Raw genomic sequence first — 16,128 nt, 5'->3', positions numbered from 1 at the left:
ACTTTATTTTAATTTTGTCCACCCAGACATGTGTTAATTTGAATTTTACACCAAACATTTTAATCAATTTATCTTGATTTAACTTTTGCGTACAAGAAGACTAAGTGAATTTCCCTGTTTCTCCAATTTTCCCCAAACAGTTCACTGCAGAGAAAGTAAACAAGCAACCCGTGGCACAGGAGGTCTCAGGAGTGCATCTGTTTCATTCTTGCTCATTTTCTAACCAATGATTTATTGTTAATATTTTAATATTAATATTTTGCCATTTTGGGCACTCCCCCAGGAGTGTATACATCCTCACTACAAGGTGCATGTAACACTGGCATCTACACTCTTTATACTGTATATCTACACACTATGGTAGTGTAGAGCTGCTTCTCAATACTCAAACTGATGCTTCCTCGTTTCCTCGCTTCTCCGTCCTCCAACCCATGATACGGAAATCGATCGAAGTCAGCCATCTTGAAGGACATCTCAATTCTGTAACTGTACCATGAAGAGGTGAGGAACAAAGAGTGAGGAAGCTTCCAGAAGAACTAGGAGCGAGAATACACAGGTGTATCCTACGCAGAAGTGTTTCTTGTCGAAAAACCTGACGCACATATAAATTCTCTTCCTTTATATCTCAAACAAAAAGCTCTTTGAAGATGTGATGGAATTTTGTGTGAAATATAATTAAATAATAATATATGCTTACAATGAGTATTGTAATGAATTGATACTTGCATGTTTGGATATGCAAAGCTGCACAAAAGATGCGATAATTTATGTATTGTTCATTAATTCATTGTTGAATAAGCCAGACATTTCACATACTATCAGTGCATTTTGCTTTACTAGGAATGCTGTTATTAATCAAACTCCAACAACATAAAGGCAGATCCCTGACGTGCAGTGAGGTCATCCATCTGAGCTCAGTCACTATTAATTGACATCGCATTGAAGTGACGCTTGAGAGAGTGAGGATATTCCATTCGACTTCTCCTCTCCTCTCCTTCTCTCTCTCCTTGCATCTCATCCTTGCATCCTTCCCTCGCATCCTAAGGCGGTGGAGCTAAGATGCAAGGAAAGGAAATGGGATGGAGCTAAGATGCAAGGATAGGAATCAAGGAAAGGAAATGGGATGGAGCTAAGATGCAAGGAAAGGAATCAAGGAAAGGAAATGGGATGGCGTTAAGATGCAAGGAAAGGAAGCGAGGAAAGGAAATGGGGTGGAGCTAAGATGCAAGGAAAGGAAATGGGATGGAGCTAAGATGCAAGGAAAGGAAGTGAGGGGAGGAAATGGGATGGAGCTAAGATGCAAGGAAAGGAAATGGGGTGGAGCTAAGATGCAAGGAAAGGAAATGGGATGGAGCTAAGATGCAAGGAAAGGAAATGAGGGGAGGAAATGAGGTGGAGCTAAGATGCAAGGAAAGGAAATGGGGTGGAGCTAAGATGCAAGGAAAGGAAATGGGATGGAGCTAAGATGCAAGGAAAGGAAGTGAGGGGAGGAAATGAGGTGGAGCTAAGATGCAAGGAAAGGAAGCGAGGAAAGGAAATGATTCTGCACAAGAGTTTAAAGCAGTCTTTTGAATTTCTGTTTAGATTTGAAATCGCTAAATAGTTGGTGATATTTGATCAGTGAGCTGTTAATTCACTTTCTGCAATATTTACTTTGATCAAACTGCTCGTTCATGTCATTGAACTATCACAGCCACTAACAATACAGCTTGTTAATTCCAGCTTTTGTAGACAGCTTACAGTTAGTATTCATTTTATTTCCAACAAAAGACAGCTGAGAAAGCTCTAATATCGTTATGATATATATATTTCCGAGTTGGAAAATTCCGACTTCCTAGTTGTCGTGAACGCAAGCATAAAAACAACAACAACACCGGCAGTGAACGTCACGTCCGCTTTGAACCCGGAAGCCATGTTGTCAGGGTATTTTTTTTAAGCTGAGAGTCGCTTTGGTCGGAGTTCTAAGGCAGAAACCGTGTCGTTTTCAGGGCGAGTATGGAGGTAAGAAGAGAAGTCGAGAGTTACTCAGTGTCAATAGCTCATCTGTCTGGTCCTTCGTCCACCCTCGACATGTTAATTCACACTTTGCTCCTCTAATTAATTGTTCATTAAACAAGGAGTTTTCAACAACAAAAAAAAAGCCACCAAGAAGCCCGAGCGCTCCCCCATCAACTTACTTCCTTGTTCTTAGCTAGCTTCCTAGCAGCTCGTCACAAACGAATGGCTTTTTGGATAGCGACCTAGTTAGCTCTCATTTGTTTCCAGAAAACTACTTTCCTCGACATTATTTGGGAATATTTAACTCGCTTGATCATCAGCCTCCCTTCAGATCACCATACACTTCATTATGCTGCTGTGCAAAGCTAATAAGTTCGAGTAAAGAAAGACAAAGCTAGCTACTTAACCACCATCACTCAAATCTCCCACTTCTTGTGTTGATGTTGAAAACATCTGTGTTAGATTGGAAAGCTTTCCAGCCCTTTGTCTAGTGTTCACTAGAAGTGTACTCCATGGATGAGTGTACTCTGTGATGTGTTTGAGTCACTGTACTGGAGTGTAAATATCAAGCTGAATGTTAGAAATGTGCACTGGATTTGTGCTTTGATGCGATTGTTATAAATGGAAAGAGAAAAGTTTTGATTTAAATAGTTGTAGAAAAGCAGCAAAACTACTCAAATGGTTCAATCATCTAAAACGATTCGTGGTAAGTCAGACAGGCTTCCAGTGCTCCTTAAGTGTATTTACTTAAATTTACTTCGTATATAATGACGAGCCATTAGTACTAAAACTGACAGACTGGAGTGTGGACATGTAGACACTTTAATACAGATTATTTAATAGAGGCTTTCTTCTGTGATTCAAATGTAATACGAATCTCTTCTGAAGGAGAACCTTTCACCTGCTCAAATAATATATTTATCATATAATACACTAATATAAATAGACAGCCATTGCTACAGAATATTTAAGCAGCTTTAAATGAAAAATATCCATCCACTCGTGTCTCAGAGAAAGAATAAAGAATCGACTCTCGGACTCTACTCTTTGCGAATCGAGAGTCGATTCTACAGCTAGAGTGTTGATTACACACAGAGTGACTAGCAGATTCCGGAGTAGCAGATTCCGGTGTAGCTGTTATTGGACCTTCTATCTAATTTGCGATCTGAATTTGTTTCAGTATTAGTTGTATTAGTTTGCTGTTTATCACCTTAGTTCATAGGGGTTCGTACCAGTTTGTTAAATAAAAATGTGACCCAAGTGCATTCAATGGGATTAATCAAGTTGACAGCTACATATGATGCGCTTTTGTGACTAAAGCAAAGGATTGCTTTCGAGCTGTCCTATCGAATGACTAAACCTATAAAATAAGACTTTTTTTTTGCTGAATACAAAATTACGTTAATAATTAAGTTGATAGGCATGCATATTAATACAAGTTTTTATAACAAGGTAGTCTTGATAACTGAAGTGGAGCATGTTACACCTTTCATATTAATACCGTCATAGTAGTGTGTACTTAATAATGCACTATATATTCTATAAGATTATCTTTTGCTGGCTTAAAAAAAAAAATCAGGAATCGTTCTATCGCCGACACACTGAATCGGAGTCGACTCCTCAGTCTCAACTGGATTTAAATGCTGTGCCAGTTCAGCGTTCCGTTTAAGTAGGCCCCGTTCGGACTTTTCCACTGCTCGGTAATAGGGGGAGCGTCTTATTTCTGAAAACGCGATTCATATTTTGTCTTGATATTTACCGCATATCGCTTTTATGATAGAATCTTAAAAGGCTTTGCTGCACGATTTCCTGTGAAGTTTAGCGAGTGCAATGGTTTATTCGACACGCGTGAAATATCACGAGCATCGCTGTTCCCCTTCGCTGCGCCGCCATCCTGAGGTCTGAATCCGCAGCTCGGGCTCGATTGAGAAGCCTGCGGTGCGCGTAGAGCGAAGAAGAAGAGAAAAAAAAATCCCGTTTGTGATGTGATCAGCCAGTTTTTGGATTTTATGTCGGTTTGAATTCGCCTCTGTTTATTTTAACGTGTCAGGAATAGACACGGAGATGTGGATGATCTCGGACGCAGTGTGGAATGTGGATTTTTGCTGTAGCCGGTGTCTTAGCCGTGTTTTTTACCCCCCATGTGGCTGTCATTCAAATGGAATCTCCGTTAGCAGTGAGCTAAGCTGCTAGCTAGCACGCCTTTGCTGCGGGCAGGACTCTGCTGCTGTCTTTTAAACAGAAACGTGTGCGATCTCGCCGCTTTTCAGATAGTTTTGCATAATACTTGACGCTCAGAGCGGTCTAAGCGGCTGTGCACCGCAGTGTGCGTCAGTCATGCGGGACAGCGCGAGCCGCGTGTGAGACAAGAGTAGTGGATCTATAACCCGGACTAGACCTGCGGGTCAGTATCCCTCCCAAGGCCTTACAGTCCACTAGCTCACCCGGGGGATTCCTGCGGCTCAGTCGCCGTTACCCTGCGGTTCAGATTTCATCCGGCTGATTTATTTGCTCTTTTTTTGCGCATGCTCACACCAGTCCTAAAATGGATCTGAATTTTTACTCTGATCTGACGGATGAGACCGGACAGGCGGGGGATCCAGAGTTCCTGGACGCACAAGCCTTTAACGGATTTGATCCAGTTCCAAAGGTGATCAGTGTAAACCTTTTAAAACAACAAACACCAGCCAGGGTTTAGAGGTTGTGTGGGAAGTGTAATGTGTAGATTTGAATAACGAGTTATATTATAAGCTTTTCCTGCACTCACTGCTGCTAATGTATGTAAAGGAAAGCTCTACTTACAAACACTTTACATATGTTTAGATTGAAATCTTCCTGAGGTGTTTAGTGATTGTGGTGGTGCTTTTAGTCAAGCAGGACTGAGCCCAGATTCTCCTCCATCAAAAAAAGCTGTTAAAAACCTACTTCTGTATAGACTTATTGTGCACTCTTTTTTTTTTTTTTTTTTTTTTTTTTTGGCTTAAAAAATGTGAAAATTGGACAAAGTTGGGTTTCGTAAAACTCACCTCAGGTGTCGGTGCTGTTTGTTAGATGACCAGACCGATTAATATATCAAACTTTTCTAACTAGGCTCGTTTGGTGTCATTAAGCTCTCACAGTATGGGTTTAGCTGCTACAGAGCCATGTAGTGTACATTATCCAACCTTATGCTCTACTTGGAGCTTGTATAGACGTTTACACACCTTGTTTTCCTGCTCATGAGAGGATGTTACTCTTTCAACTCCTTTACTAGTTTAAAAAAAAAATCAGTGTTTATCCATTTCCCCCCTCATACTGACTGACTTTGTGAGCTAGTGTTTAGTAGAATTGAAAGCTGTCAGCCAATGAGACACGAGTAGGCTATTTCCACATATTTTCCTGTAAATCCTGTCAGATCGGTCTCACCTCCTTTCAGTGAAGATATAAAATTACAACACCGCCTTCATCTTCTACTGATATTCAGTTGCATATTGACAATTCAATATGGAGACTTATTCAGGGCTAAAGAAAAATCTTTGAGGCTACAACTCCGACTCCCCAGGCCAGGTTATGCCCCTGTCTGGAATAATTTTTTGGCACGTCGCTTCAGTGATAAAACTCTCACAGTAATAAAACAACCACACAAAGTTGTATTTTCTACGAAGCTGCATGTTTGCGTCACGTGGTCATATAATTGCACAACACGGCAACTGGCGAGACGCTGGATCTTGAGTTCAGTCTGGGGTGAACCAAAGTTCCAGCAACAGTTTCAAAGATACAATAAAACGCCGTAACACAAAACACAACAGCTCAATAGGAGGAAAAGAAAAAAATCAGCCGTTTCATAACGCCCAGGTTTTTTTGCCGTTGAAACAAACATCCGAGAGCTCTCACTCACTCGTTTTTCAACGTCATTTAGCGTGGTACGAAGGAGAGATCTTAAGTTGGAGTAGTGAGGACTTCTAGTCCAGCAAACGCTCGACTGGTTGGCGATCTTTGAGGCGCGGGTGTCCGGAGGTGGTGTTAGAATGAAAGTTGAAGCTTTGAAACAGAGTGTACAGGTGAGGAGGTGTGAAAGCTAGACAGACTAAAGGACTAAAGTGCCGCTGCATCGCTGTATTTAGGCAGTGATGAAGCAAGAGCTAAATTCGTCTGGTGCCACTATCAGAAGCTGGTCGAATGGCATTGTGGGTAGTGAAGGAAACTGTTAAATAAAGTGAAAATAGAACAACATGTCGATGAAAGAAATTTAAATAGAATAAAATTTAAAAAGTCAGAATTTTATTACAGAGTAAACCTTGGATGCTATTAAAGATGTTAATTATAAAGATTAATATGCAAGTGGATTTTTTTTTAAATTAAAAAATAAAATGTTTTTCTCAATTTGGATCATTTGCTTTGGATTCTTTTTCAGTTTCCCGGAGGAAGCGACAACTTTTTGCCCATCAGTGGAGAGGGCCATCCTTTCCTGTCCTCCTCCGAGGTACCGCTCCACTCCACATACTCCCTTCAAATCCAGGATGCCGAGGTGCTTTGCGTACAGAGCGCTTTACTTCTTTCTGTCCATGTCATTGTTCACATTGTCCACACTTTAGACCTAATCCTAAAGCCAGAATCAAGTGTTTGTTGAAACTGCTTCTAGTTCCAGAGACTCGCTGGGTACAGGTTTCTTCTACAGCTCTCAGAAAGGTCCTGAGCTGCAGCTTTCCTTGTCGTTGGCGTGCTACTTTCAAGGCTATATATTTTATAACTTTACTGTGTATCTTTGACCCAGACGGGTGCACTAAATGCACTTTAATTACAGATTGCACTCTAATTATGTACCTTGAATCGTTTGAATCACTTCCAGGTGAAAGATACATAATAAAGGTACAAAAGGCAGTCCCTCCGGCATTTAACAATTTTGCGACGGCAGAAATGAACGCGAACTCCGATATTCGGAGGAGCTTGCGATTTTTATAAATTTTTTTCCAAAATGTCCTCAGATTTTCTGGAGATTTTGGGCTTCACCATCACAACGCCGAAGCCCTCTTCGATTCTCGTGCGTCAAACACGAGTACAGCTAAAAGGTCTCGTTTACCAATAAACATCGCCGCGAAAGATTGTTTTGCACAATTTCGCACAGTTGTAATTTCGCCAGTTCGATTAGTTTTCCGCAAAAAAACAAACTCATCAAGATTTTGAAAAAAGCCGCAGAAAAATCAAGCTCCTGTATGGACTGAAAAGCAAACCGAGGCCACCTCAGCGACGAGTAAAGGTACATGTTTTATTCATTTTTTTAAAAATTTCTCAGAGAGTATGTGCGTACTTGCAAAGATTTCAGCCAATCCGTCTGATTTCATTCCGATTGAGCTGTGTGTGTATCCTGAACCACACACTCTGTGTTTATAAACAGGTTTCATGTAATCCGACCCCGAGTTATTGAGCGAGGTTTACTTTCGACTTCCCATAACAACGAGAAACGCACAGCTCCCGTCAGCGTATCCAGCTTTTTAATCTCCGCTGCTTGTGTTTTATAGTGTGCGATTACTGGACAGACCGCGCGAAGAACAGATTGTGAACATGGTGAAGTTCACGTCTTCTGGAAATGCAGGAAAAAGAAGTTGAAAAGAACATAAAATGCACATGGGATAATGCCTTTACTCATCTTCTATTATGAACAACATTTTAAAAGCGACTCTCTAGGAATAACCGCACACGACTCAAAGGTTTTATTGAAGTTTTACCGAGTGTGTGTAGCACAGAGCTACATGTACTTGGGTGATGTGATGATGCTTGTGCACCCACCTCTATTAATTCCAGTCCTGAAGGAAATGTGTCCAGCGCATGTTTGGTGATTTTCAGACATTACCACAAGAGATGAGTAGCTACACGTCCACAAGAGACACGCTATAAGTGGCATGAATGACTTGCGTGCGTGAACGTAGGGTAATAGAGAGTACCGAGCCTCTTGAGGTGTTTTCAGACCTGTAGATCTGTGCTTTTTTCCAAAACGACGACTTAAATTGTCGCATTTCCGCCTTGCCTTGGTTTGCTTTCACAAGGCAATGTTTCAAATCGTGCCCAAATGTGTTTATGCAAGTCATATGAGTAAAGCGTCCTCTCATTGGTCAGAGTGCGCCTGTTTACGTTCCGGGATTTCGCTCGTAGCGGTCATCTTCGAAGATGGACGGACTGCAGCTTATTGTGCGAGATTATCGTGGCTTTCTTTTTCAGCTGTAGTTATTATAATGGATCAGTTTAAAACGAAGAGGCTGTGAAGTGAATCTCAAACTGTAAGGTGTTGTCGATGGAGATTTTTTTAAAAGCCTTTGTGTGGCACTGTTCCACGGAGCAATTAAAGCCCATCTCCTTGAGATGCTCGCTAAACACCTTGTGAACCTCAGCGATTACGAAAGTTTTTCAGAAATATGTTCTTATAAGTAAATTTCACTGAGGCATTTTACCGCGAGTTAAACTGCGATTCACGTCGCGAGCCGCTAGCAAAACAAACACGATTTTTACACAACGCAGTTCACGTCACGCATTGCTATGTGAATTTGATTCATCAGTTGCTTTCTCGACACAAGCGAACCGCTCCAGAGTTCGGTCGCGATCGGGTTGAGACCACCTCGTTCAGATGGTGCGGGTCAAGGCGTGATTGCATTAATTAATTCATTAATTGATTGATTGATTAATTAATTAATTAAACTGATTTATACCACAGTGCTGTTGAATTCTTGATTCTGATTGGCTGACAGGCATTCTGCAATTATTTTTCAGTAAATGCACAGCTAAAGTAGTTCCAGTCAGGTCCTGACCACATTAGTTCCATATCACTTCGCTTTCGAGTGAACTGAAATAACGGAAACATTGAAGCTACTGTCCGCAACAGCACACAGAACTAACAGCAAACAAAATGACAAGACAATTTAGATTTTCCAGAAATATGTGAGTAATAATTGATGGCAGGCCGTTGAATTATTAGAAAATAACGCGCACCCGCTGTGGTAATGTGGCCATGAGGTGAAGTGGAGGCTTGAGTCGTTGATATGCAGTTACGAGAGAGAGAGAGGGACAGGGAGAGCAAGGAAAAAAGAGAGTGCGAGAGAGCACGTGTGATAAGTGAACACGTATCAGTGTCTTATTATTTATTTATTCGCTGTATTTTCTGCAGTAATAAAACACTTAAAACCTGTGAATGAGTAGGCTTATTGATATTTATTTATTTATTTATTTATTTATTTTATATATCTAATTATATATAATTATAATTTTATCAGCTCCCCCCCCCCCAAACAATAACTGCATGTCAATGGCTCAAGTCTCCATTACTAGCTCTTAAACGACGTTTACGAATTAGTAACGGAGGTTTGAGATGGGATGTGTAATAAATTAGTTCCACACGCACGAGCATTTTAAGGACAAAAGCCTGACCAGTGTCTTGAAATAAAACATCTGAACAATGTATTGAGACATGGTAACTATGGTATAAGTGGAATCATTAGAAAATATTAACATTACCACTGTGGGGGGTGTGTTATTTTCTAATATTTCAACGGTCCGTCATCAATTACTCCTTACTTAATTCACGAGAGAATTACAGAGATTAGCGAATGTCTGTAAGCAGGAAGATCACCAAACTGTGCTGACCTCCAGCCCTGAGTGACTAGAATTGAGATTGTTGCTCTAAAGTAGGATTGTAAGTTACATTAGATGGCTGGTCTGTTTCTGTCCCTGCACTTGTTTGTCTGCACTGAGATCTTAAAAACCTCAGAAAAGTGTTAATTTTGACCCTTTTACTTTTCAGGTAGCTGGGGGGGAAAAAAAAGTTTTATTTATTTATTTTTTTAAGAACTGTGACAGGGGTATTAGCTAAATTGTTTTTGTTTTATAACCTAACATTCTATGATTACATTTACTGTAACTGAAAATGTTTTCAGTCTCCACCTTTTTCCCACGAGATTCTGTGTTTTTGTTCAAAATGCTTTTCAGGAACACTAGTGGTGGGCGATGTGACAAAAAAATCATATCATATATGATGCGTGAAGACATTTGTACCTTGCATGATGCGCTTTATTATGTATAGGTTTGCTAATAAAGCCTTAGTGTTGCATTTGATAAGTTTAATGACTTTTTTTTATTTTACCAAAAAAAACCAAATGCTTTGACACTGATAAGCTTACAGAATTTTAACTTATAATCAGCTGTTTCCAGTCAGAGTTTATGATTATTATAAAAATGTGACTATACTGATACTGCGACAGATCAGAGAAATATGTTGTCAGAAGTTATCATGATGTATATTTTATGTAGTCGTATTGACCAGCCCTAAGCCACATCACTAATTATATGTGCTTGATTGCCTGCTGTAAATAATCACTTTTCAGGTAATTTGGCATAATATGCAGTAAAGTTGTGAATGACTAAATTAACTTCTAGATCATTAAAGCCCCAAACAAATCTGTAGCATGGTTTAAAGTGCTGTACAGACTAAAGCCTTCCAATGTGTGTGGTTACCATAAGGTTAGAGCTGAATTTGTGTGTGTATCTCTCTCTCTCTCTCTCAACCCGATCTTCCTCCTGCAGACTTTCCACACGCCCAGTTTGGGCGATGAGGAGTTTGAGATCCCGCCCATCTCCCTCGTCCCTGACTCGGCCCTCAGTGTTTCGGATGTGGTGTCGCACTTCGGAGAGCTGGGCGATGGTGGTTCAGCCCCTGTCGTCCCTGGCAACGCCGTGGTGCAGGGTGACGACCCTTCCTTTGCCTCTACCTTTGTAAACCCAACGACACAAGGGCTTGAGCATTTGAGTCTCATGACCCAGCAGGGAGGCGGACCGATGTTGGGATCAACTCTGGGAATGGTGAGGAGAAAATATGGCTATAAAAATATCAGCTATACATGAATAGTTTCCTAATATAGTGAAATAGGTCTGTTTTGATATTTCTCCATCTGGAGGTGTCTTATATATGTTTAAAAGGCATGGGTGTACAGGACCCATATACTTTAGGTTCTTGTTTATAAAAATAGTACAGTTATATCTATTAGGAATAATGAACGAAGCCTACATGTTTACATCTTATCTTGGATGCAAGAACTGATTTTAAACCCGAACCTAAGTGATCTGACCTTTCCAGGATCTTGGGCATCCCATGGGCTCGCAGTTTAGCAGCTCCTCCCCCATGACCATAGACGTGCCTCTCCCAGACATGAACCACGGCCTGCTGGGGCACAATCCGCTGACCACCATTGACCAGTCGGAGCTTAGTGCACAGCTGGGTCTCAGTCTAGGGGGCGGGGCCATTCTGACACGTGCACACTCACCTGACCAGCCACTGTCAGCCACCGGTTCACCTTCAGAGTCTCTGCAGGATGACGACATGGACGACTTCAGAAGAGTGAGTGTTTCGGTTTATATCACAACTCTGGCTAATTTAAACCTGACTACATTAAACCCAAATTACACAAAAAAATTAAACGTAATTGAAACTAATCTCTCTTTCCTACCGTCCTATTCTTTTCTTCTTTCACCTTTCCCTCCATCTGTCCATCTCCATCTGTCCATCTCCATCTGTCCATCTCCTTCTGGCCCAGAAGAGCGTGCTGGTGGAGTCCCCTGTCTCTCTTTCCGTCTCTCCCGGCGTCATCTCTCTCTCCCCTGCTCTGTCGGAGCAGCCTGCCGCATCGGTGTCCTCCGCTCCGCCCGCCCTCGCCCGGAAAGCTGTAGGTGTTGGAGGAGGAGCCAAAAAAGGCAAGAAGAAAAAAGATCCCAACGAGCCTCAGAAGCCGGTTTCTGCTTACGCGTTATTCTTCCGCGATACGCAGGCAGCCATCAAGGGCCAGAACCCCAATGCTACGTTTGGAGAGGTGTCTAAGATCGTCGCCTCCATGTGGGACAGTCTGGGAGAAGAGCAGAAGCAGGTGTGAATCTGTTAAATGTGTCATCATAGGGTTTCATGCCATAATCGGTTGCTTTTCTTGGCTGATAATTGGCTTGTATGCGTCATTTTATATGCGTGTTTTTATTGGATAAGCCAGATACGGTCAAAAGATTTGCTCAGATACTTGATTAACCCTGTTTGTGCTTCAGGTCTACAAGAGGAAGACTGAAGCTGCTAAGAAGGAGTATCTTAAAGCACTGGCAGCTTACAGAGCCAGTCAGCTATCCCAGGTATTCCAGGCTTAGGTGCCTTTTTCAACAAATACTAATGAAACTGTTGTATACTTTAGAAATTGTATCTTTCAGTAGAAAGCATTCAATTTTACACGAGTTATTATTGGCCTTCGCAGCCCACTATTGAGGTGCTGGACACGGCGCCTTCTCCACCTGCCGCTCCTATTGTGACTCCCGCCCCTGAGGCTCCACCCCCTCAGCCAACACCCACACGCTCCAGCCGCATCCCGGTGCACGCACCCGACAACAACACCATCACCAACATTTGCACGTCGAACATCATCATCGACTTGCCGCAGGTGACCACGCGCTCTCGCACAGGTGCCCACAAGCCGCCCGCATCCTCGGCTCCGCCCACCGCGCCCACCCCGACACTGCCCATGGTCACCAAGATCATCATCCCCAAGCTGCCTTCAGCCCGCCAGCCGCCACCCCTGCAGCAGATGCAGAACACGCCGCCACCCCCACGCCTCCAGCAGATGGTGCATTCTGTTGCCCCGCCACCGCTCCAGGCCAAACCTCGCGGAGGGGGTGCGGTCGGCCAGGCCACTGCCACTGTCACTGCCACGCCTCCTCCTCCACTACAGATCAAGATCGTCCCTGCCCCGGCACAGGCAGATGTGGCCACACCCATTATTGTGACCAGCACCACAGAGGCACCCACAGACCCCGCTGCCACCGCCATGGAGGTGGAAGTGGTGCAGCCTGCCACTATAGTCACCACAGAAGCAGAGGAAGGGGTATGATGATGAATAATTACACCAGACCCTCGTGTTCTGTTTATTGTAGGGCAGTACAAGCACGTAGACAATAAGACATCTCGGAACGTGCTGTTCTAGGAAAGTAATCAGCGACAGGCTGATTGGTGATGCGTTCCTTTTTTGAACTGAACAGAACACGAGTCGGACCTGATGTTCCACAGAGTTGGTTTATTTGTATGTGTTTATTACCATTTGTTTAACTGCTCTTCTTTCCTTCTCTCTCAGATGGAGGTGGAGCTGAACAGCTCTCCAGCGCATGAGGTCGCTCCTCCTGCAGGTCCTGTTGTGTGTGTGCGTGCCGGCTGCAACAACCTGCCAGTGGAGAGCAAAGACTGGGACAGAGAATACTGTAGCAACGAGTGTGTGGCCACACATTGCAGGTAAAGAAATACCACACACACACACACCCACACCTCTCACTTAAACCCAATTAGCAAACATAAATCTTTGTTTACATTTATGACATTTGGCACAAGCAGTTTTCCAGAGTGACGTACAAAAGTGCTTTGAATTCTGTCAATAAATACATCTTGATACTGGTTCACTAGGCCACTAAGAATGCCATCAGTTTAAAAACTCTTTTGGGGAGGATATAATATAGGAAATATAGTCTTTATTGTGTAATGTGGGTGGGAGTGTAGGAGAAAGATAACGTCACAACTGTAACACGATATTTGGTGCAAAAGTTCACTGATACTACTACAGCATTTATTGAATTATTTCAATGCAAACTGGTACAATCATGGAACTTCACCCTTGAGGGTTCAGCTTAATTAAGCAGCTTATCCTGTTTTGAAGGTCTTTTAGGATTTTGCAAAAGGATATGCTTGGAGTGCTTTTTTTTTGTTGTTATTTGTTTGTTTGTTTGTTCTTTTTCTTTCTTTTTCCGAGGCCACAATTTGTATCAATTTATAGCACTGCTGAATTTTCTGTGTTTTGATTTTTTTTCTTTAAGAGCAGCTCTCAATGTAATGCAGCTGTATTTCAAATCACAGATTTATACACTCAAGTTGTATTATCAAAGTCTAATAAGAAACAGATTAACAAATGTTTTGTTAAAGTAAAATGTAATAATCTATGATCTAGTGAAGCAGTCTGTAAAGAGATCTTTGTCTGAACACCTACGATTAGTATTATATTCCTAAATCAGTATTAATCTTCATTCCGTTGCAGACTATTGTATTTTATTGCACATTAGGTTGACTATTTTCACTATGTCTGTATATGCATATTATTTAAATTGTCAAATGGTGATGACAAAATGAAAACTAAAATATTATTGATAATATCCAGCCCTTACATCGTGCTCATTTATTGTCGCATCCTTATGTACAGCATGTTCGAATTATTTATGACTATCACGTTGTCAACTTGTTTTATATCTGCTGTTTGCCTGAGCAGTGTTTTCTTTGTTGTTCTCCCACAGGGACGTGTTCATGGCCTGGTGTGCGATCAGAGGACAGAACTCCACCACCGTCACTTAAAACCCAGTGCACCAATCGTCGAGTGAGACAGGGATGAAGGCAGAGTGAAAGAGAGAGAAAGTGGCTTGTATACATAGGAAATCTCCCCATTGAGGGGAATATTTTTGATTCAGTTATTATCTATGACTACTTACATCTCAAGCTAATGGTGAATGTGATGGTTTTAAAGGGATAAGTTGACCAGTCAGCGTCAGTATGGCTAACTGTGCATACAAGGTAGTTATTAGCTGTACTGATTAGCTACATAGTTAATCTAACCATTTAAGCACAAAAGTGAAGACTGAGAGTGCATTTCATTCCTTTGGAATTTAGCGGAAAACTCGTATTTAAAAAAAAAAATCCTTAAATTGATCAATTTTAAGGGGGAAATAATGGTTTGGAAATCAAGCATAAAATGCCAAATGGTATGTAGAATTTGAAAAATGTGACCCAAGTAATTTTGTCAGTTATTAGTTTGCATTGATTCCTAAATTTGTGTGCCCAACATGTTTAAAAAATGAAAAAAAAATTTTTTTTTTTAAAAAAGGCCAAAAAACTGGTCCATGTGGAGTGGAGGTCATATTAAAAATGTTGAAAAAAATACATAACATAGCTCACCATAAAGGCACTACATTTTTGATTGATGTAAAATATTTTTACATCAATAAAAATAACCATGAATTAAATATGATGAAAGCTGGCATAAAAGGACAGTACCTGATGATTTTTTTTTTTTTTTTTTAAACTTGCTTTCCAAAATGTCCACTTATGTCTCCAGTTATGCAGAATGAGTGTGTTTTGTTTGCGAGTTCATGGAGGAGGAAAAGGCTCAGAAACATCAGCTCTGATGAGTACAGCCATAATTTGCTGTACTGTTATTTCTCACCCGCATAAAGACATTTGAAAGATTTCCAAACTGGGATCATGACATACACACAACACCTCGGATTGTGGATCGTTGCTCTAGTGGAAACGTTTTACATGGGCAAGATACAATGTTTTGAACAATGAAACACGAGTTTTTAAACATATGCACAGCTACATGAACAAGATCGGTGTTTTATATTCCAGGATGGAGTTTGTTCCTTATTTTGCAACCAGCAAGAGACAGTGTTGGAGACAAATTTCAGAATTTCTACATTATATTCTGTTACAAAACAATTTCCTTTTTAGTGACTTGCATCAGTGGAGTAGACATTTTTTCATGTTAAATAAACATCAAGCACGAGTCACTTGTTTGGCGTGTTGCTTCTCTGTGAAAATATCTAAAAGAGAACTGATGCATGTACTGTCATGTCAATAAAATCGATGTATGTGATTGATGCCATCCCAAGGCAATTCAAATTAAGCTTTTTTATTTATTTTTTTTAATAAAGTTATTATGTTAGAATTGCTGTTTTTGTGAACAACAGATTCAGTAAAGCACTGCTGGGGTTGTTTGGACTGATAAGCAAATTCATCTGTGTATTCCAGTTGCACTAAATGAGGCAGCTAGCTAGCTAAAGGTTGCAGAGGTTTTTTCATGGAAAACTACATGAATTGGCGAAATTGCAGTTGCATGAAATAATTTTGCGTGCTCTTTCGCAGTGATGTATGTTGGTAAATGAGGCCTTTTAGAAGTACTACTGTTTGATGCACGTGAATTGAAAAGGGCTTTGACTGAATTTGCGAATGTGATGACGTCACATGATGCGTCCTGGCCTAAAATCTGCCGTGATTTTTGAAAAATTGCATGCTCTCCTGAATAATGCAGAGTACGTTTGATTTTTGCG

General features: G+C 41.2%; 1 protein-coding gene across 4 annotated transcripts; it reads left to right on the top strand.

Annotated features, from left to right (window-relative positions):
- The first annotated feature begins 910 nt into the window (after positions 1 to 910).
- On the top strand, positions 911 to 15,674 carry tox4b (TOX high mobility group box family member 4 b). Of its 4 annotated transcripts, none has more exons than XM_053619405.1 (9): positions 911 to 2,001; positions 6,392 to 6,460; positions 10,546 to 10,821; positions 11,096 to 11,356; positions 11,556 to 11,879; positions 12,049 to 12,129; positions 12,249 to 12,872; positions 13,119 to 13,273; positions 14,320 to 15,674. In XM_053619405.1, exons 1-9 carry the CDS (start codon positions 1,996 to 1,998, stop codon positions 14,375 to 14,377), a joined length of 1,854 nt encoding a protein of 617 aa, XP_053475380.1. In that variant the 5' UTR covers positions 911 to 1,995; the 3' UTR covers positions 14,378 to 15,674. The 4 variants fall into 4 exon arrangements, with proteins under 4 accessions (XP_053475380.1, XP_053475379.1, XP_053475377.1 ...); XM_053619404.1 differs by having other exon boundaries at positions 912 to 2,001; positions 6,392 to 6,505; XM_053619402.1 differs by lacking the exon at positions 911 to 2,001 and adding an exon at positions 4,459 to 4,648.
- Positions 15,675 to 16,128: the final 454 nt, after the last annotated feature.

The sequence above is a fragment of the Ictalurus furcatus genome, chromosome 29, assembly GCF_023375685.1.
Source record: "Ictalurus furcatus strain D&B chromosome 29, Billie_1.0, whole genome shotgun sequence".
Taxonomy (NCBI): Eukaryota; Metazoa; Chordata; class Actinopteri; order Siluriformes; family Ictaluridae; genus Ictalurus; species Ictalurus furcatus.
The sequence above is the reverse complement of the archived record's forward strand: the minus strand, read 5'-3'. Positions and strand labels throughout refer to the sequence as shown.

What these genes read in the sequence shown, in the direction of transcription:
- tox4b (XM_053619401.1), top strand. Translation starts at nt 4,544, where the DNA reads ATGGATCTGAATTTTTACTCTGATCTGACGGATGAGACCGGACAGGCG. An exon ending in TGGGATCAACTCTGGGAATG is followed by an intron (nt 10,822 to 11,095) that starts GTGAGGAGAAAA and finishes TGACCTTTCCAG; the next exon opens with GATCTTGGGCATCCCATGGG. An exon ending in TGTGTGGCCACACATTGCAG is followed by an intron (nt 13,274 to 14,319) that starts GTAAAGAAATAC and finishes GTTCTCCCACAG; the next exon opens with GGACGTGTTCATGGCCTGGT.